The sequence below is a fragment of the Euleptes europaea genome, chromosome 6 (genome assembly GCF_029931775.1).
Source record: "Euleptes europaea isolate rEulEur1 chromosome 6, rEulEur1.hap1, whole genome shotgun sequence".
NCBI classification, from domain to species: Eukaryota; Metazoa; Chordata; class Lepidosauria; order Squamata; family Sphaerodactylidae; genus Euleptes; species Euleptes europaea.
Genome location: NC_079317.1, coordinates 99,779,071 through 99,802,474, shown reverse-complemented (window position 1 = coordinate 99,802,474; position 23,404 = coordinate 99,779,071). Strand labels below are relative to the sequence as shown.

Genomic DNA, 23,404 nt, shown 5'->3' with positions numbered 1-23,404 from the left:
TTAGTCTAGATGTAACTAAGGCATAGATCAATGTGGCTAGATCTGACTGACCCAGGAATGGATGCAGTTGATGTACCAGCCAGAGCTGGACAAAAGCACTCTGAGCCATAGCAACCACCTGGTTTTCTGAGGTCACCACTGTGTCAAGCAGCACTCCCAAGTTGTGAACTTAGCTTCTCAAGGGGAGTATAATACCATCCAAGACAGGGCAGATCTGAAGTTTCTGGCCTGCCTTGGCCTGCCTCTGTGTAGCAACCCTGGACTTCCTTGGTGGTCTCCCATACAAGTATTAACTAAGGCCAACTTTACTTAGACCTTTTATACATGAGTTGTTTCCATGGTAATCACCCCCTCCCCGACTTCTTCCCTCTCCCCGCATTTTCCCCATGTTTTCTGGATACTGTTTCTGTCGGCTGTCGGATACTGTTTCTGTCGGATACTGTTTCTGTCGGATACTGTTTCTGTCGGATACTGTTTCTGTCGGGGAGAGAGTGAAGTGACCTCTAAAGGTTGGAAAAGATGTGCATAATGAAAACAAAGCCCCAAAGTAGTCGGGGGGGGGGGTAATTGCCATGGAAACAATCCATGCGTAAAAGGCCTTAGCTTCTGAGATCTGATGGTATTGGGCTAGCCTGGGCCACCCAGGTTAGGGCATTTATAATTTAATGAGAAGATAAAATTACACTGACACTGACATATTTATGGCATTTAACACTATAGAAGTGCCATTCTAAGCAGTTACACCATTGTAATCCTATTGACTTCAATGAATATAAGAAGGATGTAAGATCCGTGCATACAAGGAGGGAAGATTGTCTTCAAAATACTCCTCAAAAGTTTCCATTGGAAAAACTGAAAAAATGTCTTAGGAAAAACTCATTTTTATCCCCCATTTTCCCCCCAATCTCCCAATTTATCTCCCAATTTTCCATTGGAAAAACTGAAAAAATGTCTTAGGAAAAAACTCATTTTTATCTCCCAATTTCCATCCCTTTACACCCAGAGGCCCCAGCTCACATGTTCTTTAAAGTGCATGATGGAAAGGAGGGGCAATCACCACCATCACCACCACCAACAACAACTTATGAATGAAAGCAATGATAATATAGAAGAACATGAGATGCAAAAAAAATCTACATGGAGCTTTTTTTCTTAAACTCACCATCAAGGAAATGTGAAATGGCAACCTTGTTCTTGTAGCTGAACGAAACATCTAAAGGATGTTCCCCCAAATAACCTGTGGTTTTCATATTATTATTCATTCTCTACCAGTCCTCTTCTTCTGCTTTAAACTGTCCCCTTCCCCACTCCCAAAACTCCCCCACCATGAAGAAATACAGACTGTCAGATTTCAGTACAACAATAGAACAATAGAACTAGCACAAAAAGAAAAGGAAAAAAGTTTTTCAGAATGTCCCAAATTCATTCATAGCCACACAGCTCGTCCACCAGATCCCAAATTCCTCCTTGGCGTTTTAACTGCTTGCAGTCTGTGATATATTTTCATGGCTAATGATGGAATCAGTTTTCAAGAGTTTCTCCTTCTTTTTCATGCATATATGCATCATACCAGGTTTGTCCGGAGTCCTTCAGAGAGCTGCAAAGACAGTGAACAGTACTTTGACTAAGCAAAAACAGAGGAAAGTATACTTGGGCTCTTAATACATTACAAAGTTATTTTCTTCCTTTGCCACTTGTCTTGCTGGTTCACATTTCTTTGATCAACATATAATCAGATACTACTGACCACTTCTCTACTTTTCATATTTCACAGATTTCTTCTTCCTCTTTCTCTAGCCAAGGACTTTCTTAAATTATAATACCTAAGATGGCTTCATCCATGATCGTAACAAGTATTCCAGAACACTCAGGAGTTTCAGGCTTTTTTAAGAGAGAGAAATATGTTGTCTTATGTTCTAAGACACAAATCTGCAGAACAGGTGTGTGTATACATGGTACTAACTGTTGAGAGAAGCATCTTTCCTAATTAGTTTTTTGATAGCAGCTTAAGTGGTTTTTGATAGCAGCTTCAGTGGTCTCTCTATGGTGAGACCACACTTGGAATACTGTGTACAGTTCTGGTCACCACACCTAAAAAAGGATATTACAGAGCTTGAGAAGGTACAGAAAAGAGCAACCAAAATGATTAGGGGACTAGAGCAACTGTCCTATGGAAAGTGGTTAAAATGCTTAGGGCTGTTTAGCTTGGAAAGAAGGCGGCTGAGGGGAGACATGATAGAGGTCTATAAAATTATGCATGGTTTGGAGGGAGTGGACAGGGAGAAGTTTTTCTCCCTCTCCCATAATACTAGAACACGGAGTCATCTGCTAAAGCTGAAGGGTGAGAGATTCAAAACAGATAAAAGGAAGTATTTTTTCACACAATGCATAGTTAAATTGTGGAACTCCCTGCCCCAGGATGTGATGATGGCTGCCAGCTTGGAGGGCTTTAAGAGGGGAGTGGAGATATTCATGGAGGAGAGGGGTATTCATGGCTGTTAGTTGGAATGGATACTAGTCATGCTGCATACCTATTCTCTCTAGTATCAGAGGAGCAAGCCTATTATTTTGGGTGCGGTGGAACACAGGCAGGATGGTGCTGCTGCAGTCGTCTTGTTAGTGGCTTCCTAGAGGCACCTGGTTGGCCACTGCGTGAACAGACTGCTGGACTTGATGGGCCTTGGTCTGACCCAGCAGGGCCTTTCTTATGTTCTTATGGTTTTTAAGAAACTACTAATTGTTTACAGTTCTTACTACAGGTATTTCTATGCTGATTCTATGACCTTAGGCAGATTATGAGAGGGAGGGCACCTTGGCCATCTTCTGGGCACAAAGTATGGGTCACTGGGGGTGTGGGAGGGGAGGTAGTTGTAAAATTCCTGCATTGTGCAGGGGGTTGGACTAGATGAGCCTAGTGGTCCCTTCCAACTCTATGATTTTATGATTCTCCTCCTTTATCCTTTTGCTATTTTCCTCCAGCAAAAGTAAAGCAGCTGGTGAGGTTGATTTTCATGGAAAGAAGGAGGCTGATAATCAGTTTAAAGCCAGAAAAAGATTGGCTGCATCAGAGAGTCTAATTTATCTCTTATATCGTTATATAAAGTATTCTCTGGTATATTTGCTCTAGCATTTGGACAACATTCTTGTCAAAATAATGATGCTGATTAACATGAGTTAATTGTAACTAGAAGACTTTGTAGTAACAGAAGAAAATAAAAAATACTGATAATGTAAACTAGAGAAATAAAAGTGCTTTTGGTATTGCAAAAGCATTTGATAGAGTTGAATTAGATAATTACAAGTGCTGAAGTTGTGCATGAACTACAGACAAACCTGTGATTTCTTCAAAACAATAGCTTCTGCATGAAGAGAGCTAGAATAACCTCTATTTAAACAATGTCTCCAGCTGTGTGTGTAATATAACTCTAGACTTCGGCATTTTGTAAAACTAAGAAGCTTTACTAGATTTTTTTTTTTTTTTTGCCATTGGTGAAATTCAGGCCATTAAAAGAATGAGGGGTGACAGGAGCCAGCCTTTAACATCAAATGCAGTGAAAGCTGTGTAATATGGCACTTATCCAGAACATTTAGTTAACTGGCTTCAGCCAGTGGACAAGCTCTTCTCCAGCACCCACCATATTTCTGTTCCTTTGGATGCACACATGCTCTACTCCCACCTCTCCAGCCAACCATCTGAATGCCTTTGGCCAGTTCTGGGATTCTGACAGCTGGTGCTGCCAGCTGGCATCATCCTCAAGTGTGCCTCCTTTCTCCTCACCCTGCCTCAAGGTGTCCGGAGCCAGGTCTGCTGGGGAGCTCCAAGGTACCTGGCCCACTTGACCGCCAGCTTCATAGGATGGCTCTGTGGCTTGGGGAAAGGGAGGAGGCTGTTGCCATGGTATTCAAAATAGGGTGAAGTTTGGTTGCTGCCGATTCCTCTGGGGAGGCAGGGCAGAGCAGTACACTTCGGTATTTGGAACATTTGGTTAATCAGCAATCCCAATTCCACTTGCATGCCAAATAAACTGTTTACTGCATAATATGATATAGCAAAGACGTATAAATGCAGATCCATTCATAGCATAGTCCCTATCAGATTTTATATAGGATTAGAAAAAGGCAATGGGCCCTGGGGTGGGTGGGGAGGGGAGGGAGAAGCAGTGAATGAGTTTGTATGATGAACTGAGGTTCTGTAATACAATTTTAATCTTCTTCTGGGGGGCAACATTCACATTATGTTAAACAATGGGTGGGAACAACCTACTTTTTGCCCTACAACAGGTCATAACTTGCCTGTCATACTTACCGCAAAATGTCTCCAAAGGCAGTCAGCAGTGGCTTGCATTGGTAGGCAATGCAATGCTTGGCACAGAGGGATTTCACCAGAGGGGCCACTTTCCAGAAGTTGTGTCGAGGCATTGTGGGGAAAAGGCTGCAGAGAGAGGAAATGGTATACTTTCTGTAGAATCGCATCACATAATGGAGCTACACAAAGAATTTTGTTGCCCTTGATGGACTTACTGATGTTCAATCTGGAAGTTCAGATGGCCAGTAAACCAGTCATTGAAAAAGGACTGATCCACGTTGCAGGTTGCTTGGAGCTGTGGAAAAACAAGACAGAATTAGGAGCAACATGTACCATATATCTGTTTTCTACTGAGGGGAAATGACACTTCACTCTCTGGGTAATCAATGTAAAATTCCTAGTTCAGAACCAATAACGTATTAATTGCAGTCAGCTGCTGCATACACATTAGCTTAGTCTTGTCTCTCTAGATACTACAAGGCATCCACAAAATTACTTCTTAGTAGTAAAAGTGTATCTGAAAATCTAGGTAAGTAAGGGTATATTTTGATAAACATTTTGGAGAAGAAGAAGAAGAGGAGTCCGTTTTTATATGCTGACTTTCTACCACTTAAGGGAGACTCAAACCAGCTTACAATCACCTTCCTCTCACCACAACAGACACCCTGTGAGGTGAGTGAGGCTGAGAAAGCTGTGACTAGCCCAAGGTCACCCAGCTGGCTTCGTGTGTAGGAGTGGGAAAACAAATCCAGTTCACCAGATTAGGCTCCGCTGCTCATGTGGAGGAGTGTGGAATCAAACCTGGCTCTCCAGATCAGACTCCACCGCTCCAAACCACCCCTCCAAACCACCCTCCCTGAAGTACAACACAGGTCACACAATCTCTGAGACCCACATTGTTTTTAAAACTGAAGGTGTTGGAAGGGAGGAATATAAACTTTTCAAAATGTGTAGCCACAAGAAAAGGGAAACTTGAAGAAGAAGAGAGCTGGTTTTTATATGACGATTTTATCTACCTTTTAAGGAGTCTCAAACTGGCTTACAATTGCCTTCCCTTCTCCTCCCCTCAACAGACACCTTGTGAGGTAGGTGGGGCTAAGAGAGTTCAGAGAGAACTGTGAGTAGCCCAAGGTCTCCCAGCTGGCTTCATGTGGAGGAGTGGGGAATCAAACCCAGTTCTCCAGATTAGAGACCACCACTCTTAACCACTATGCCATGCTGGCTCAGCACAGACTAGTGAAAGCTAAAGGCTCACCTTAAGATCCTTTGGTGCTATGAAGTCTTCTGAGCATGGTGCCAAAACATCAAATTTCATTATTAGCGAATCCTGCAGGTACCTTACTACTCCTATGGATTATCTAACCAAACTTGAAATTCCAAAACATTGAAGAGCTTTCACCTTGGCCAGATGCCAAGCCCTCCCCTCAGCCATCCAGGAAGGCCGCTACAGGAAGATGCCATATGAGGAGAGAAAATGCCCCTGTGGTTCTGGATACATAGAAACCTTTGAACATGTTCTTCTCCACTGCCAATATTATACAGCTATCAGAGAAAGGTTCATCTTACCATTAATTCATAAATTTTCCAGCCATATGGGACAATTACATATTCCATCTCTGCTACAAGATGTAAACTCTGATACAACCTATTCAGTTGCTAGATTCCGTGCCGCTGCAATTGATTTACGACGGAGGAGGGTCTGTGCTACTCAGCAGTCTTGAAAATGAAGGGATACAGTTTAATTATATGTGCTCCCCTTTCTCGCCAAGTGGTTTATCTATTTTAACAAATGAACCAGCACGTTTTATTCAGATGTGTATTTTAGACGTATGTAAATTGGTATCTTACCTGTTTTATCTGTGCTGGTCATTGACTGTAATAAAGAATTGTATTGTATTGAGCACGGTGCCAAGCAATTAAGAACAGAGCTACAATTTGGAAGGAAAGGGATTTGCTTGATTTGTGACAGCTTGGAGATTCCCTTCTGAATAGCAATAGAAGCAGTGATGGATCTTGGATATTAAAGTTTGGGAAAGAGCCTTACCTGTGTAGACACCCAGTCTGTATTTTCATCATAGTCAATGTGCATTGGGATGTGATTCATTTGTGACACCCAGGTAAAACAGCAGATCTCACCAAACCTATGGAGTCAAATGCAGGCATGGTATGTTAAAAACTCCACACTTAAGTACCTTGTCACATTATATGGTGTGTCAAGTTGATAAAACCTCATCACCCCTAATCAGGGACTGCTTCACACATTACTATAGGATATATGTTAAAGTTCATGCAACTAAACTAAAATATACAAGGTGGCAATATGTCTTTTTTCATGTGTGCACCTCAGAAACATGTCAGGAGCTACCATAATGTTAGTGAAAAGAGACATGGAGCAGCCTTACATATTAAGGGAAGAAGCAGGTACATGCTAAATATGAAAATGTACTGGCTTCAACTATATAATGAGCAAAAGAGTCTCAAGATGCCCCTGCTCTACAGGTGCAAGCAAGAGTAATAAAAGAAAATATTCAAAATAGGTTCTTGTGGGTTATCCGGGCTGTGTAACCGTGGTCTTGGTATTTTCTTTCCTGACGTTTCGCCAGCAGTTGTGGCAGGCATCTTCAGAGGAGTAACACTGAAGGACAGTGTCTCCGAGAGACACTGTCCTTCAGCGTTACTCCTCTGAAGATGCCGGCCACAGCTGCTGGCGAAACGTCAGGAAAGAAAATATCAAGACCAAGGTTACACAGCCCAGATAACCCACAAGAACCAATGAACTCTTACCGTGAAAGCCTTCGACAATAATTCAAAATAGGCTTTAAAATGTGTTTAAATGTATAAAATAATGAACTAGTTTAGACTTAAAGAATCTCGTTCAAAAGTATTTTAGCACCAGTGTACTAGATAGGGGCACTGTACCTCTAAGAATCAAAATTCTTACATTTGAAATATAAACAAAACAGTTAATATCCAGGAAAGCATATTCAATAATAAGCCTCTAAAAACATCAGACTAGCTAACTAATCAAGGAAGAAAAAATGTATGAAAGCTTCATTTAGACAAAAATCCTCAAAATACAAGCCTTTCCCCTGGTTCCACTATTATTTTATTTAACATTTTCCCCTCCTTTATATACTACCTTCAATGTGGCTTGCAAAACCTATTAAAACACAATGAGTTAGCAACACACACACACACACACGTTCTAGTACCTTTCCTGATTTTCAAAGCCTTCCTGAAATTGCTGCTCTGGCAGCTGTTCCACCTTCTCAGGCAGTTTTCAAGCAGTGGCTGGACGAACACTTGTCAGGGATGCTCTAGGCCAGTGGTGGTGAACCTATGGCACGTGTGCCAGAGGGGGCACTCAGAGCCCTCTCTGTGGGCACACGCGCCGTCGCCCCAGCACAGAGTTCACCTGAGTTCGTTACTAGAAAGCCAGAGGGACGCGGGGCCGGGCTGCTCCCCTCCCCCTCTCCACGTGTGCCTAAGGGCATATCTCACATCACCCGCCCCTCTGCCCAGCAGCCCAATGGGAGCGCTTCCTCCCTCCCCTGTCACATGTGGCAGGGCAGCTCACATGCCGGGCGGCTCACATGCGGCGTGAGGTGCAGCGCGGACGGCAGCCTGTTGAGTCTGTGGCGAAGGTGATTCCCGTGGTGGGGTTAGAGAGGAGCTAGGTTGGAGGGGAGCATAGCTCACAGCGTGGCATAGCTGGAGGGGAGCAGAGCGCTCGGGCCACAGCGCGGGCTTTGCGGCACCTCTCGCCTTACAGTGAAATCCCCTACTAAAAGAGGAACACCCACTTACCCAGCATGTAATTAACCTGTGGAACTCCTTGCCACAGGATGTGGTGATGGCATCTAGCCTAGATGCCTTTAAGAGGGGATTGGACAAATTTCTGGAGGAAAAGTCCATCACGGGTTACTAGCTTTTTTCTAAACTAAAACCTCAGTATTCAGGTTAAATTGCTGTGTTGGCACTTTGCGATAAATAAGTGGGTTTTGGGTTGCAGTTTGGGCACAGTCTCTAAAAGGTTCGCCATCACTGCTCTAGGCTGATCCTACATTGAGCAGGGGGTTGAACTAGATAGCCTGTATGGCCCCATCCAACTCTATGATTCTATATGGTGACATGGGTTAGAAATATTTGCTCCTTTGTATATAGGTTCCATGTTTAAACTGAGCCATCAGATATTGTCAGTTTCTGTTAAATGTAGAGCTCCTTCATCTGTGCACAGTAGAAGGGTGCTTTAATGTTTCCTCCCTCTCTTTAGGATGGTCTCAGCAGTGGCATTTGGAAGTTGAAGGCAAGACCCTCAGCTAGAGCTGAGTCCAGATGTAATGGTGGGAAGCCTGGTTGCTTCCTTCCCCTGTCTAATGGCCTCACTAGCCTGCTCTCCACAGATACACACTCAACTGCCATTTATGCAGGGTTAATTTTGATGCTTGCTCAAAGCTATTTTTTTAAATGCGATCTTTAAAATGCTTATTCACGGCCCTGACGCAAAAGAAGAAATTACACACACACACCCACTCGCCTGCTCCTTTGTTCCTTCCATTAGCAACCTTCGTTTGCATAGCTAACCCACGGCTGTGAATTTTGCATGCTTCCTTGAGGGGATTCTTTGCGGCGAGGGCGGAGCTAACACAAAAGGTCACGTTAAAGGGGCTCTTAAGAAATGCGAAGCAGGTATGTGCCAGATTTGCAGTCACTTCCTGAATGACGAAAAACTCAAAAAAAAGCTGCGGGGCACTTCAGCCTGGAAAGCGCTGCTAATTACCAAGCATAAATGGCCAATATGTCAGACCAGACCCTGAATTTTCAACAAGGTATTGTAGTTAGTTACATTGCTATCAATCCCTCTTCTGCTTACTTATTTCAGCTTTGAGGAAATGTTAAAGGACTTAGCATAGCAAGCAGCATAGTCACATGTTCAGTACAGAAGCTGTTGCCGATAACAACTTTGGCCAGGCCCAGCACTATGATGGATTATTCTGCTTTCAAAATTATATGTGTAAAACAACTTCCCTCCAGTAACATAGTTTACCTGCATTGTAAAACATTGACATGGCTCACCTGAGATAACATCTTGCATAAACAACTCAAACTTATGCAACGCATAATAATAAATTTCACACAGCTACTTTGCTGACACAATACATAATAGAAGAGTTTAACTAAAATAGAAGGCTCCAATTGCTGGAGGCCAAATATATTTAAAGTATTTTATAACTGGTAACAGAATTATAAATTCTCAGTATATTTAAGATAAAATATCTGTGGTAAATGATTTATAAAGTTCCTCTGCAAAGAGAGATCTTAATGTTACCTGAACAGCCAGTAGTATGCAATGAAATACTTAAATCCCATAAGGGGTATATACATGAGACCAATTCGGATGTAGAAGCTTATCAACAAGGCCAGCTCCTGTCACAGATGGGAAACAAAAATGATAAACTTGATCAAGTTAAGCAAGGGACACAAGATGGATCACAAAGTAACTTCCCTCCAGCACTGTGTTTCCAGATAATGAGAAGTATGCTTACCAGCCATTCTTTTCGCTTGATTGAGAAGTAGAATACAGATATCTGAAAGAAGGGAAGCAGCACACCTGGACCTGAAACTGTTGAAGAAAACATAAATTGTACAGTATATTTGCTAAACATATGCAACATAACATTTCTCCTCCATTCCCCTCTCATCAAAGCAAAAAGTATACTAGCATGAGTGACATTTGTTTTCCATCAAAAGGGATCACTCTTTTCCTCACCTTATCATGCACACCTTTCTCTTTACACTTCAGTCCTCTTTTATCAGCCTTCCAATAGCCATTAAGAGGAAATACCTGTCTGTTCTGGAGCCCTATGGCGCAGAGTGGTAAGTTGCAATGTGTGTGTGTAAAGTGCCGTCAAGTCGCAGCCGACTTATGGCGACCCCTTTTGGGGTTTTCATGGCAAGAGACTAACAGAGGTGGTTTGCCAGTGCCTTCCTCTGCACAGCAACCCTGGTATTCCTTGGTGGTCTCCCATCCAAATACTAACCAGGGCTGACCCTGCTTATCTTCTGAGATCTGACGAGATCAGGCTAGCCTGGGTCATCCAGGTCAGGGAGTAAGTTGCAATACTGCAGTCAAAACTCTGTCCACAACCTGAGTTCGATCGTGACAGAAGTCAGTTTCAGGTAACTGGCTCGAGGTTGATTTAGCCTTCCATCGTTCCAGGGTCAGTAAAATGAATACCCAGCTAGCTGGGGATAAAGGGAAGATGACTGGGGAAGGCAATGCCAAACCACCCCGTAAACATAGTCTGCCTAGTAAATGTTGTGATGTGATGTCACCCCATAGGTCAGTAATGACCCGGTGCTTGCACAAGGGACTACCTTTACCTGTCTCTTTCAATTGACTGACTTCTGTTGGATTGCGTCTTTGTAGTGAAAGTGAGCCGATTGGAAAGTTCTCATAATAGAAACCAATGTTTGTTTGTTTTTTTGCAAAGCTCCCGTGGAAGCATTTGTAGGGTAGAGGTCCCAAATTTTCAGGGTAGCTTTCAGGGACTCTCCTTGCATGAACCCCAAAGTTAGGTGAAGATTGGGACAGGGAGTCCAGGGTTATGGGCTCCGGAGAGGTCGCCCCTCCCCTCTCCATTGACAAGCATTAGCCGACTCGCAAAGGAACAGAGAATCTGACTGACTCTTACCTTCCAATGCATGTCTATGGAGGCAGGAGGGGGCAACGTCTTCCGGACCCTATAACCTCAGACCCCCTGACCCAATCTTCACAAAACTTGGGGGTTCTTGCAAGGAGAGTCCCTGCAAGGTACCCTGCATGTTTGGGGGCTGTACCTCAAAAAACACCCCCCAGGAGCTTCGCAAAGCTTGGGGAAAACCCGAAAAAGCAGGAAAATCACCCAGTTTTTTCGGGAATGGCCAATTTGGCTTTGGCTTTCCCCCCAGGTTTTGGAATTTGGTAAATCCAAACCCGAAAATTACCGAAATGGCTTTTTTTGGTTTAGGTTTTACTGAATGCACAGCCCTAGTTGTAACAACAATGTGAAAAATGATTCTTGAAGGTCTTAATTTGTTCCATTAATGAAGGGCGATTATCTAGTTAATAAGTGGCCCTACTTGACTGAGTTTTAGAGATGCCCACCCATAAGAACATAAAAAAGCCATGCTGAATCAGACCAAGGCCCATCAAGTCCAGCAGTCTGTTCCCACAATGGCCAACCAGGTGCCTCTAGAAAGCCCACAAACAAGACAACTGCAGCAGCACCAATCTGCCTGTGTTTCACAGCGCCTAATATATTCGGCATGCTCCTCTGATCCGCCCAATGAACTGATAAGGAGTGAAATGGTGTGGGGAGGGGTTTACAGGGGATAGTTAGAGGGCCCTCCACAAGTCTTTGAAGGTTCCCTTTCATGCAAGTGGGCCTGGCCCAGCAGCCAGCACCACACAACTGGGCCATAGTTTTCTTAAGCAGAGGCTGTTGGGTGCGGGAGAGGGAAACCTGAAGAAAAAGGGGCAAATAAATGTAGGTTGGCTGTTGAGTGGGAAGGGGAGAAGGAAGCATGAAAAGGAGAGAAGCTGTAGGGGCTTTCAGGAAAGGGAAAGAGGAAATAGTCAGGGAGGGGGAAATGAGATGCCTCCCACAAGTCCTTGTGGGTTCCCACTTGTATATTCTAATAGCCAATTGGCTTAATCTGAGGATACTTACATATTGTGACTGAAGTTGTGAACGGGCAAGAGAGATGTTTCTACAAATTAGAAAATGTCCCAAGGCTGCAGAAAAATATGAAATCTTTAAAAAAATACATTGGGGGGTTTCAAAAAACCTCAAATGATAAAAGGAGCACCTTTAGCTTGAAACAGATTCCCTCAGTGGCCGTTGCTAGGCAAGCACAGCATTTAGGATTGGTTTCTGTGAGTGAAAGGCAGCGGGAGGGGTAGAGTCCTTTTCAGAGCTGTTTTGGCCTTTAAGGGAGGATTCATTGAGCCCAGGCCTGGCAAGGGTTGCCAGCTGCAGGGTTAAGGTTGCCAACCTCCAGGTACTAGCTGGAGATCTCCTGCTATTATAAATAATCTCCAGCCGATAGAGATCAGTTCACCTGGAGAAAATAGCTGCTTGAGCAACTGAACTCTATGGCATTGAAGCCCCTCCCCTCCCCAAACCCCGCCCTCCTCAGCTCCACCCCAAAAATCCTCCTGCTGGTGGCAAAGAGGAACTTGGCAACCCTATGCAGGGTGGGAAATTCCAGGAGATTTTGGTGGTGGCATTTGGGGAGGATGGGGTTTTGGGGGGGAAGGGGCCTCAGCCAGATATAATGCCATAGAGTCCACCCTCCAAAGCAGCCGTTTTCTCCAAGGGGACAGATCTCTGTTGTCCAGAGATAATTCTGGGAGAACTTCCAGTGCCTCCTAGAAGAAATAATGTGGGGAGGGGGATAAAAAGAAAAGTGATGTGACCCCCTACAAGTCCTTGAAGGTTCCCTACCATTCAAGTGGGCTTTGTCCAGTGGCTAGCAACATATAACTGGGCCATAGATTTTCTAGGAAGAGGCTGCTGGAAGGGATTGGGAAATCTTAAGACAGAAGGGCATATAAATGTGGGTTGACTGTTGGGTGGGAAGGAGAGAAGGAAGCATGAAAGGGGAGAGGCTATGAGGGCTTTCAGAAATGGAAACAGGAAATAGTGGGAGAGGGGAAAATGAGATGCCTCCTTTCAGGTTTCCCCTTGTCGTCATTACATGGTTATGTCTCAGTTTTATAATATACTCCAACAATCTGCATTTGTCCTACTTCCTTTGGCCTTGAATTGCTGCCGGCGTGGGATGCTATAGTCTGTGCTTTATGTCTTTTAGGAGGTATTCTCAGGAGTCAGAAGCTAATCTTGCAATCCTCAGTACACTTTCCTGGGAGTAAGCCCCACTGAGTAGACATGAGTGGGATTCTGTGTAGAACTGCTTCAGATTGCTCTAAGTAATGAATGAGTGAAAACTCTGTCATATTTTTGAACTGCAGGGATACTCACGGAGGAAGTACTTGTGTTGATGGTTGTAAGGCATGAACTTCTTTTTCTGCATCCCAAGCTTTGAAGAAAGAGATACCAACAGTTTAGCAAGACTATATGCATCCATTGTATTCTCTGCCATTCTTTTCTTAGTTTCTGGGTGACACCAGGAATACTACTCTAGGTATTCTGAGAATATAGCCATCACCTACTTGGGATCTCCTCAAGTTACATATAGGAGTATTTGGGAAATGCTAATTAAATCATAATAATGACTGGATCATTACCATCTAAAAGAACAGATTCCTGGTGCTGCATCCTCTGGTGGGTGATCAGCCAGATAGGAAGGCTTGTCCCCAGAAATGTATTTTGTTTATGACATTTATAATCTGCCTTCCTGCCCACCAGGGTCCTTAGATCATGGTTGACTGTTTCTGCCTTAAAGATCAGCTGGGGGCAGTTTCACCCTAGAAATCGAGATATATTTTTGTGTCCTTCCTTTGATCATGAGATGTTTACCTTATTTATAGTCTCTCACTGAGACTTAAGGCAGATTACACAATGTAAGAGTTAAACTAGACATTATTTTTTTACATGAGTTCACCATGGGGACTTGTAGCCCTAGTGCAACTGCAACTTCATCTGGCAACTCCTGTGTAAAAAGTGCAGATGCACTCGATTTTGATTGGGACTGCAGTTCAGGAGGAGGAGGAGTTCTTGCCTTCCCTCCTGCACCATTTTAGGCAGGTGGGCATTACTTGCTCTGTCAAAGACTCATACAGTTGGAAGGGGCCATACAGGCCATCTAGTCCAACCCCCTGCTTAATGCAGGATCAGCCTAGCGCATCCTTGACAAGTGCATGTCCAGCCTCTGCTTAAAGACTACCAGTGAGGGGGAGCTCACCACCTCCCTAAGTAGATTGTTCCTCTGTCGAACAACTCTTCCTGTAAAAAACCTTTCCCTAATATCCAGCTGGTACCTTTCCGCCCGCAATTTAAACCCATTATTGCGAGTCTTATCCTCTGCTGCCAACAGGAACAGCTCCCTGCCCTCCTCTAATACTTAAAGAGAGCAATCATATCCCCCCTCAATCATCTCTTCTCCAGACTAAGCATTCCCAACTCCCTCAGCCTCTCCTCATAGGGCTTGGTCTCCAGGCCCGTGATCATCCTCATTGCTCTCCTCTACACCTGCTCGATTCTGTCCACATCCTTTTTGAAGTGAGGTCTCCAGAACTGTACACAATACTGCAAGTGCGGCCTGACCAATGCAGCGTACAGAGGAACTATGACATCTTGTGATTTGGATGTTATGCCTCTGTTAATGCACCCCAAGATCGCATTAGCTTTTTTCTTTGAAACCTCCGGTGGTGGGTGTGCCATGGAGGCGGTGTGAGCTGAGCAAAAGGCTTTTAAGCCCCGGGAAATGTGCCTGACTCCATGGAGAAGGGTGGCGCTCCTTCTGCCACCCGCCCGCCTAAAGGGCTGGAGAAGTAAGATAATAATGCTTCAAAAAATAAGGCTGTAAAAAAAGATAAAATATTATTTTAACAGACTTTGCAAGACCACAGATGGAGGAGCTTGCACCTAGTTTCTGTGGTGCCTGATTAATGAGGACATCTGCAGGTTGGGAAATGTTAAACCCACCCTTGTAACAATGGCTGTCTCATACAATTTCTCTAATGCTGATGAAATTTTTGTCCTCTGTTCATTCTAGCTGCTCTTCTTAGCTTACCTTCAGCAATATATTATAATACAAACTCTTCAAATGTACCTCTGCAGCTAGTTTCTTCCCCAGAGCAAACAAAATGGGGTGCATGTTGAGATCGGGGTCTTTACGAAAGCAGTTGGGCTTGGCATGGTGCTGGAAATGCAGGTTATTCCACCACTTTGCTGCCAATCCCTATAGGAAAACAGAAGACAGGACTAAAGACAGAGCATAATTCAAGCCAGTGTGCTGCAAAAGTAGTCATCTTTTTTATATAAATATTTTTATTTTTAATATACGGGGATACAGAAAAAAGAAAACAGGGAGAAGAATATAGGGGAAAAGACAAAAATAACAACATGTCTGTGCCCAAGTTCTTACATATTGATGACCACCCCTACCAATTATAAGATTAACTCATAATGTGCCATATTTCTGATGTGCGCACACGATATAAAAAAACATCTAAGATTGCATTAACTGATATTTGACTGCTAAGTAATTATGACTGTTAGATACTATTATTTTTGATTATGAATATGTCTGTTTTTATCTATTATAACAGGTAAATAATCAAGTATTGACTATTGTTTGATAACATACAAAACAATATATATGTGTTCTATATTGATTAAACTGATGCTACCAACTTTAAATGTAAAATACAACATTAAACATTTTGCATTTCTGCATTTTACACTAAGTAGTCATCTTCTTTATTCTGTTAAAGCACAGGATACCCACTTTCATCATGCACATTAAGACTGCATGTAGCATGTGATTCCATTTTGATTTGCTAAAGACAGAAAGGTGTCCTAAGTCATGCTGCAGCCAGTTCATTTGGCACTGTAAGAAAAAAGGGATAATTACAAAAACAAGTTCACTGTACAATTCAAGCTGAATGACAGTAAAGATTATGCAATTTACAAGTATCACAGCAATCATTATACCCTGTTATGTCCTCTATCCATTGATCGCTTTCCAAACTGATAAAACTAGATTCAAAAGACATCATTTAAATATATGTACTTTTCACAAACCAGAGTCACAATGGGCATTTTTTCCATTTCTCAATTTGTTTAAAAAAATAATGCTGGGACCTAGCTAGAGATCAGTGGTTTGTCACAGAGCCCGTTACCTAATTATCCATTGCTGAGGATGAGCATTCCACATGGGTTTAAGGTCATACTCTAAGCAATCTGAGGGGAAAGAGAAAAGGAGCCGCAGATCGTATAACTTTTTTTTTTTAAAAAATATATATATATATATATATATATATATATATATATATATATATATATATATATATATATATATATATATATATATATATATAATAAATTATATGCGGTTTACTAGCCTTCACAAGTTAAACAAGATTACCTATTCTATAATATATTCAGTGAGACAAATAAACTATACGTAAACAAATATATCATCAAGAATCAGTGATAAGAGACTTTAATACATATAAAGTCATAATTACTAAACAGTTTACTTTTTCATCTTCTTATATATATCAGATATCAGAAGCTAAGCAGGGTCAGCCCTGGTTAGTATTTGGATGGGAGACCACCAAGGAATACCAGGGTTGCTGTGCAAGTGAGCCTGCCCCAGTGACTACACAACTGAGCCACAGTTTTCCTAGGTAGAGGCTGCTTGGGTGGGGGGAGAGGGAAAGCTTAAGACAGAGGGGCAGACAAAGGTAGGTTGGATGCTGGGTGTAAACGAGGTAGGGTTGCCACTTTATATTAGGAAATTCCTAGAATTTGTGGAGGCTGGAGGCTGGGAAGTGTGGATTTTGAGGAGGGGAGGAACCTCAGAAGAACTTTTGAGGAGGGGAGGAACCTCAGAACATTGAGGAGGGGAGGAACCTCAGAACTCCACCCTCCAAAGCAGCCATTTCTTCCAGGGAAACTAGGGTTGCCAACCTCTGGGGCTGGAATGGAGATCACCCAGAATTGCAACTGATCCCTGGATGTCAGAGATCAGTTCCCTTGGAGAAAATGGCTGCTTTGGAGGGTGGACTTTATGTCATTATATCCTGCTGAGATTGTTTCCCTCCCCAAAACTTGCCCTTTCAAAGCTCCACCCCCAAATCTCCAGGAACTTTCCAGCCTGGAGCTGGCAACCCTGGAGCTCATAACTGATCTCTGTAGTTGGGAGATCTGTTGTGAGTCCAGGGGATCTCCAGGCCCCAACTTGAGGTTAGCAATCCTAGAAGGACAGAAAAAGCAGGAAAAGGGGAGTTAAATTCTATTAATATCCTTACGCAAATTTCCCAACAACTTCATACTCTTTTTTCATATGCAACAGTCTGTATGATCGTGTGTCTCATGTATGTTTTGAATGCCTCCCATATCACCTATAAGCTTAGCCCTGGGAAGGGCCCTGCCCCCCATCCCCTGGTGAAGGAAGGACTTGCTGGGGCAGAAACCAGCTCCACTTTGCACCTCACTGCCACACGATTCACCTGAGACTGGCAGAAGCTACTAGACAACTCACCCAGGTGACTTGCTATCACTCAACTTGGCTAGGCCTGGTGGCAGCAACCAAACAAGTTGTCTGGGTAATTCACTGCTGCATGACTCCCTACTGCATGACTTTCACACCTTGGCTGGACATTTCCTGGGGAGAAGTTGCCGAAGGGTTGCAAGGGGAATGAAGGAGGGAAAGCTGAAGAATGGTGTGTATGTTTAGTACCTTCAAGCAGGAAAAGGGGAAAGGTTATGGGAGCTTCTGGGGTAACTGAAAGAGGAAATACAGGTTAAGTATCCCTTATCCGGACTGTTTGGGACCAGAAGTGGTCCGTATTTTGGATCCTTTTGTATATTGGAATATTTTGGAATTTTTGCATATACATAATGAGATAGCTTGGGGATGGGACCCAAATTCATTTATGCTTTATAAACACTTTATACACATAGCCTGAATGTAATTTTAAACAATATTTTAAATAATTTTGTGTACACTGAGCCATTAGAAAGCAAAGGTGTAACTGTCTCACCAGAATATCTGTATCAGCTGTAAAACAAGAGCAATGACAAACAACAAGCTAACAATGGCAGGCTTTCAGTCTCCACCTATGATGCAGTGTACACTGTATTTATTTATTTTTTTAGGTGAGAATAAACGTTGAAAGCAGGCAGCATGGATCTGCCTGCATGCCGGCTCAAAGGGTCCAGTTCCTGGATCAGTCCGGATATGGGATGTCTGGATAAGGGATACTCTACCTGTAGTACGGTGAGGTGAGTAGTGGTAAATGAGATGTCCCCCACAAGTCCTTGCAGGCCCCCCAATTGTAATACCATAATATGGGAGGCTAGCAGTGCAATCCTAAGAACACTTTATTGGGAGTAAGCCCATTAAATAGACAGCAGTATCAGTAGATCTGTTTAGGATTACTCATTTAGGATGCAATCGTAAGAACACATACTTGGGATTAAGCTTAATTGAATAAAATGAGACTTCATTCTAAATGCACATGCATAGCATTGCACTGTAAAGTTCCAGGACCTGCCAATGAAAGAAATCCTGTAGCTCCGAGCACCAATAAACAGTGTTTCTATAAGAGAGGTTGGCATCTGTATTATGCCTGGGGATTCCTCTCATTTGCCCAAGAAGGGAGGTCTGCCAAATATGCTCTCTGTTTGCCTGTCTTGCCTTTTTGATTATGTCATGGTAGGGAGGGGTACTAAAACCCTTGAACAGCTTGGCCATGGAGAGTCTGGCTTTCTAGGCAAAAAAATAAAATTAAAAATTAAAACATTACCCTACTGATCAGTGGTAATAATATCTGGAATAGGTGCTAGCAGGGTTTAGGTGGTCCTCCCATTTTTAATAAGATATCCATGCAAATACATTAATATCTCATTTCACATTTAGTAAACTAAACCTGAGAAAAGAGGTACTGAGGCCCAATCTTAGTGAAACCTGTGTCAAATTAATCTATGGATCCATGTAAAGGCCAGCAAAAGTTTAGTTTTTCACTTCTTGGCCATTTATGCAAGGTCAGTTTTGATGCTTGATAAAAGCTCTTTTTAAAAATGAGACTTTAAAAATGCCTATTCACGGTCCTGACGCAAAAGGAGAAATTCCACCCCCCCACTCGCCTGCTCCTTCGTTCCTCTTTGCATAGCCATTAGCGTGTGCACAGCTAACATGACACTGTTATTTTGCATGGTTCCTTCAGGGGATTCTTCGCAGCGGGGGGTGGAGCAAACACCAAAGGTCGCGTTAAAGGGGCTCTTAAGTAATGCGAAGCAGGTATGCACCGGCTTCGCAGTCACTTCTGGAATGACGGTTCAGCATGAAAAATTAAAAAACATATGCGGGGCAATTCAGCCTGGAACACGCTGCTAATTACCAAGCATAAACGGCCCTTGATTTAAACAGCAGCCCACCCACGTCATAATGCAAACTGCCCTGGAAACTGCCACAAGAGACTTTCTCTTGTGGCATTAGGCAATTATATTTGTAAAAGGTCAAACCTGCAGCACTACAAAGAGCTAGTTGAGTGGTCCCAAGGACATTCGCTCAAATTTGTGAAACCCTTTGAATTCTTGAAATGAATGGAACATCAGGCTAATACCATGATTGTACGGTGCCCTCAGTACTGTACCTGAGCAGTAGCAAATAATGTAACACTTATGAGAAATGGTACTAAAGATGATCCAAAGTACCAGATGGTCAACCAGGCACCAATATCCAGTAGCACAATATGGAGGAAAGTCAGAAAGAAGAAGAGACAGTTGGGCTTCAGGAGTCCCATCTCCTCAACAGTGGATCGCAGCTTCCGGAAGTCCTCTACTATCAGTTGCTGCGGGAAAACACAGAAAATTCCTCTCATTTGTTCTCATTTGACAAGGAAAAATACAGACAGTTGAGAGGATTTTTGTTTTTGAGACTGCCATTCAGAATGTTAGAAATCTTTAGAGGATAATTTCTGCTTATCGTCATTAGGATACTGTTTTGCTCAGCTCTAATTCCTGCTGCCATTGATGCAGTGTTAAGGACTGTACTGTGGCATTACCTCTACTATCAAGTCTGATTATCTGCTCTGCAACATTTGAGGAAACTCCTGGTTCTCTATATCTACACATGTTTATTGACTGGTGTCACTAAGGAAAAGCCACAAGCAGTTTGAGATTATCTAGCTATAGTACAAGGGTAAGAGTTAGGCCATAGCTCATGCAGCTAATTTCGTAGCTCCTTCTCATCAAGAATTGATATGCAAAGATCAGATGGCTTATCTGTTATTGCTGTTCTTCAAGTGGTTACCTCTGTATTTGCCCTGATGAGCTTTGCAGGTACGCATAGCTATGAAACTGGAAACTTCAAGAACTAGATGGATCCCCCCTCTGAAGGGGATGGGATTTTTTTCCTGCCTAAAAGCAATAATGAGTTTAATTGTTGTGGTTTCTCCCCCCACTCCCAAATGCTGGGATCTGATAAGGATGGTGAGAGTTCTCTAATAATTCAGAGAAGCCTAACCCTCCTCATGAAACTGTATTTCCACACTTTCTTGGCGATGCCTCTACAGCCAGTATAAAGTGGCAATTTATGTTCAATCCAGCGAACTCTAAAGCTTGCCAATTATTCTTTATTTACAAAATTTATATCCTGCTTTTCTACTCTCACAAGGGCCAACAAGGCAACTAACAAAATCATATTTTAAAACCACTAAAATTACCCCCCCACAAAAACACACACATCATTAAAACAATTAAAAACAGAGTTAAAATACATACAAGACATAAAAACAGTAAACACTGGTTAGGAAGGAGGAATTGCCAAAGGACATACAAATGTCTTCTCTTCACTCACTTATGGAAGATGGCAACAGAAGGGGTCAGACAAATCTCCTTGGAAAGAGAGTTCCAGAGTTTTGATGCCATGACCAAGAAGGTCCTCTCCTGGTTTGCCATCTGCCTAATCTCAGAAGGCAGGGGCAACCGAAGCAGGGCTTCCTAAGACGACCATAGTGGTTGGGCAGGTTCATAAGGGAGTAGGCAGTCCCTCAGGTATATTGGTCCTGAACCAAATAGGGCTTTGAAGGTCAAGACCAGTTCCTTGAATTGTGTCCAGAAACAAACTGGGAACCAGTGTAGATGGAACAAGACTGGAGTGATATGGTCCCTACAACTCACTCCAATCAACATCCCAGCTGCAGCAGTTTGTACCAACTGAAGTGTGTGAAAACTTCTCAAAGGCAGCCCCAAGTAGTGCACATTCCAGTAATCTAATCTAATTGTAATCAGGGCATGCAACACAGTGGCCAGATACTTTCTGCTCAGGAAAAGCCGCAACTGGCTAACCAGTCAAAGCTGGTAAAAGACACTCCTGGCCACCACTGCTACCTGCATATCCAGCAGTAGGCCTGGATCCAAGAGCACTCCAGACTACAGACCTGTTCCTTCAAGGGGACAGCAACCCCATCCAGAATGGGTGACACCTTAAATCCTGGGTAAGACCTTCTGCCCACAGTAACGCTAACATCTTGTCAGGATTAAGCTTCAGTATATTAGCTCCAAGTCACACGAAAACTGCTTCCAAGGCACCAGTTCAGGGTTTGTCTTGCTTTATTTTAGTTGGTCTTAATAAAATGTATTGCAAAGGGTTTTTAAAAAAGAGTTTATTTGGGCATAAATGCATTGCGTATTGAGGGTTTGAATAAAGGTTTAGGATTGCACTGCACAGCTACAGTGTTGATGTGCCCAAGTGACATACAGCTTTATAACGATGTTAAGCAATGTGATATGTACGTGATGAACATAAATGTTCCTAGACTGGTTTCCTGTGCAGGCTTCTGATGAGAAATGTGAAGGTCTGGAAGAGAACTGGAACTATTTGTTTGGGGGTAAAATTGGACTATTTTTCAAGTTTTTTAAAGGGGAAAAGGAAATTTAGAAAAGCATTGAAAAAACCTCCAGTGAAATATTTTCTCTTTTGGAATGAATTGCTTTTTATTACATTGTTTTACTCACTTAACATCTGTTGTATGAAAATTTTATGTAAACTATTCTACATCATTAGATAATGACAATTCCTTAGTAAGTATATGTTTATTGTTTAAACATGACTCATTTGGTCCACAGTTAATTTGCTATGAAGCCTCCTTGAGTTCCGAAAGGTAGAAAGTAGGCTAATAAAGGTTTTAAATAAACAAATATAATGCACTACTGAAGAGTTCAATGTTTTCTATGTTTTAAAGTTAATATCCCAATAGGCTGCTAATCCTGTTGTGACCGTAAGAGTATTTTCCTGTCCAAATAATACATTTCCTTTTGTTTACTACAAAATTTGTATCTCCTATTTTCAACATCTGCTTTTTCCTACCTCTCTAGGGGCATACGTTGGGGGAAGGTAGCAGAGGATGCAACAGTTTGTGGTTCTCTGTTTGTAAGGAATAGTCACAGTTTTGTAGAAAACTAGGGAATGTATTCTTTCAAATTTCATGACTATACCAGTTTCATATGCTAAGTTTAAAATTTTATAGTGTGTGCTTTTAAAGCATAAAAGTAATATGTTTTAATAAAATAGGTATTGCATATATTTAATTTTACCCCAAATGTCAGATTTCCAGGGGTGGGGGTGGGGATGGGAATCGCCATGATGAACACTGGGATATGGCGATTTAGCAGTATGGTGGACCATCCCTGGACTGCAGAGGGCTGCGATCCAGGGTGCCATGGAAGCAATGGTGGGGAAGATAAAATAGCCACACAGGCCCTCCTAGTCCCTACACCTACATGTTCAGGGCTGGCTCCAGCATCCAGTGGGCATACTGTAAGCCCCCTGTCATTGGGCAACTGCCTGCCTGGTGAAAGGGAGCTAAGCAGCCTTTAATACCAGGGCACCAAGAAGATGTGCTGGAGCCAAAAGCACCCATCACATTCCTCCCTGTCCCTGAGATGCCACCATGACCATATGGCACGAATGGCGACCAAGATGGGAGGCACGGGTCCCTAGTGCAAACATTAACTGTTGGCCACCAGTCACTGGTGACCCCACCGAACAGCACTGCATAGCAGTGTGTGGCCATTCACCAACCCCTGTTCCACCCCTGCCTACAGCGGAGCTGGGAGAGGGGCCAGCAGAATGGCTGGTGGGGAGGGGGTGTACAGTGACTCTTCAGGTCCCCCAGCAGCCTCTCCACATGTGCCTGCCCCTCTTCCTGGTCCCGGGTGATTTCAGCACCCCCTCCAGGTGCCCGTTCGCTGTCATCACAGTGGCTGACATCCATCCAACATTGTCCCCTAGCAAAGGACTCCTGCCACTGTCTTTTGCTCTCCAGGCACTCATGCTTGATCTCAGCCCCCATGGACGACAGGGAGGATGGGCTGAGCTAGCCGCAGTCCACACTCTCTCAGCACTGGCAGCAGG

At 43.1% G+C, this 23,404-nt stretch overlaps 1 protein-coding gene across 1 annotated transcript in view; it reads right to left on the bottom strand.

The window, feature by feature from the left end:
- Window positions 1-1,486: 1,486 nt before the first annotated feature.
- Window positions 1,487-23,404, bottom strand: part of LOC130479591 (acyl-CoA (8-3)-desaturase-like) — a 32,935-nt gene continuing 11,017 nt past the window's right edge. Inside the window, exons 3-12 of the mRNA XM_056851986.1 lie at window positions 19,641-19,838; window positions 15,764-15,865; window positions 15,086-15,214; window positions 13,333-13,390; window positions 9,853-9,929; window positions 9,636-9,733; window positions 6,351-6,447; window positions 4,522-4,601; window positions 4,307-4,432; window positions 1,487-1,597 (exon numbers count right to left, since the gene is read on the bottom strand). Of these exons, the coding sequence (XP_056707964.1) occupies window positions 1,522-1,597; window positions 4,307-4,432; window positions 4,522-4,601; window positions 6,351-6,447; window positions 9,636-9,733; window positions 9,853-9,929; window positions 13,333-13,390; window positions 15,086-15,214; window positions 15,764-15,865; window positions 19,641-19,838 (1,041 nt within the window). The 3' untranslated portion in view covers window positions 1,487-1,521. The remainder of the gene's footprint in view (window positions 1,598-4,306; window positions 4,433-4,521; window positions 4,602-6,350; window positions 6,448-9,635; window positions 9,734-9,852; window positions 9,930-13,332; window positions 13,391-15,085; window positions 15,215-15,763; window positions 15,866-19,640; window positions 19,839-23,404) is intronic.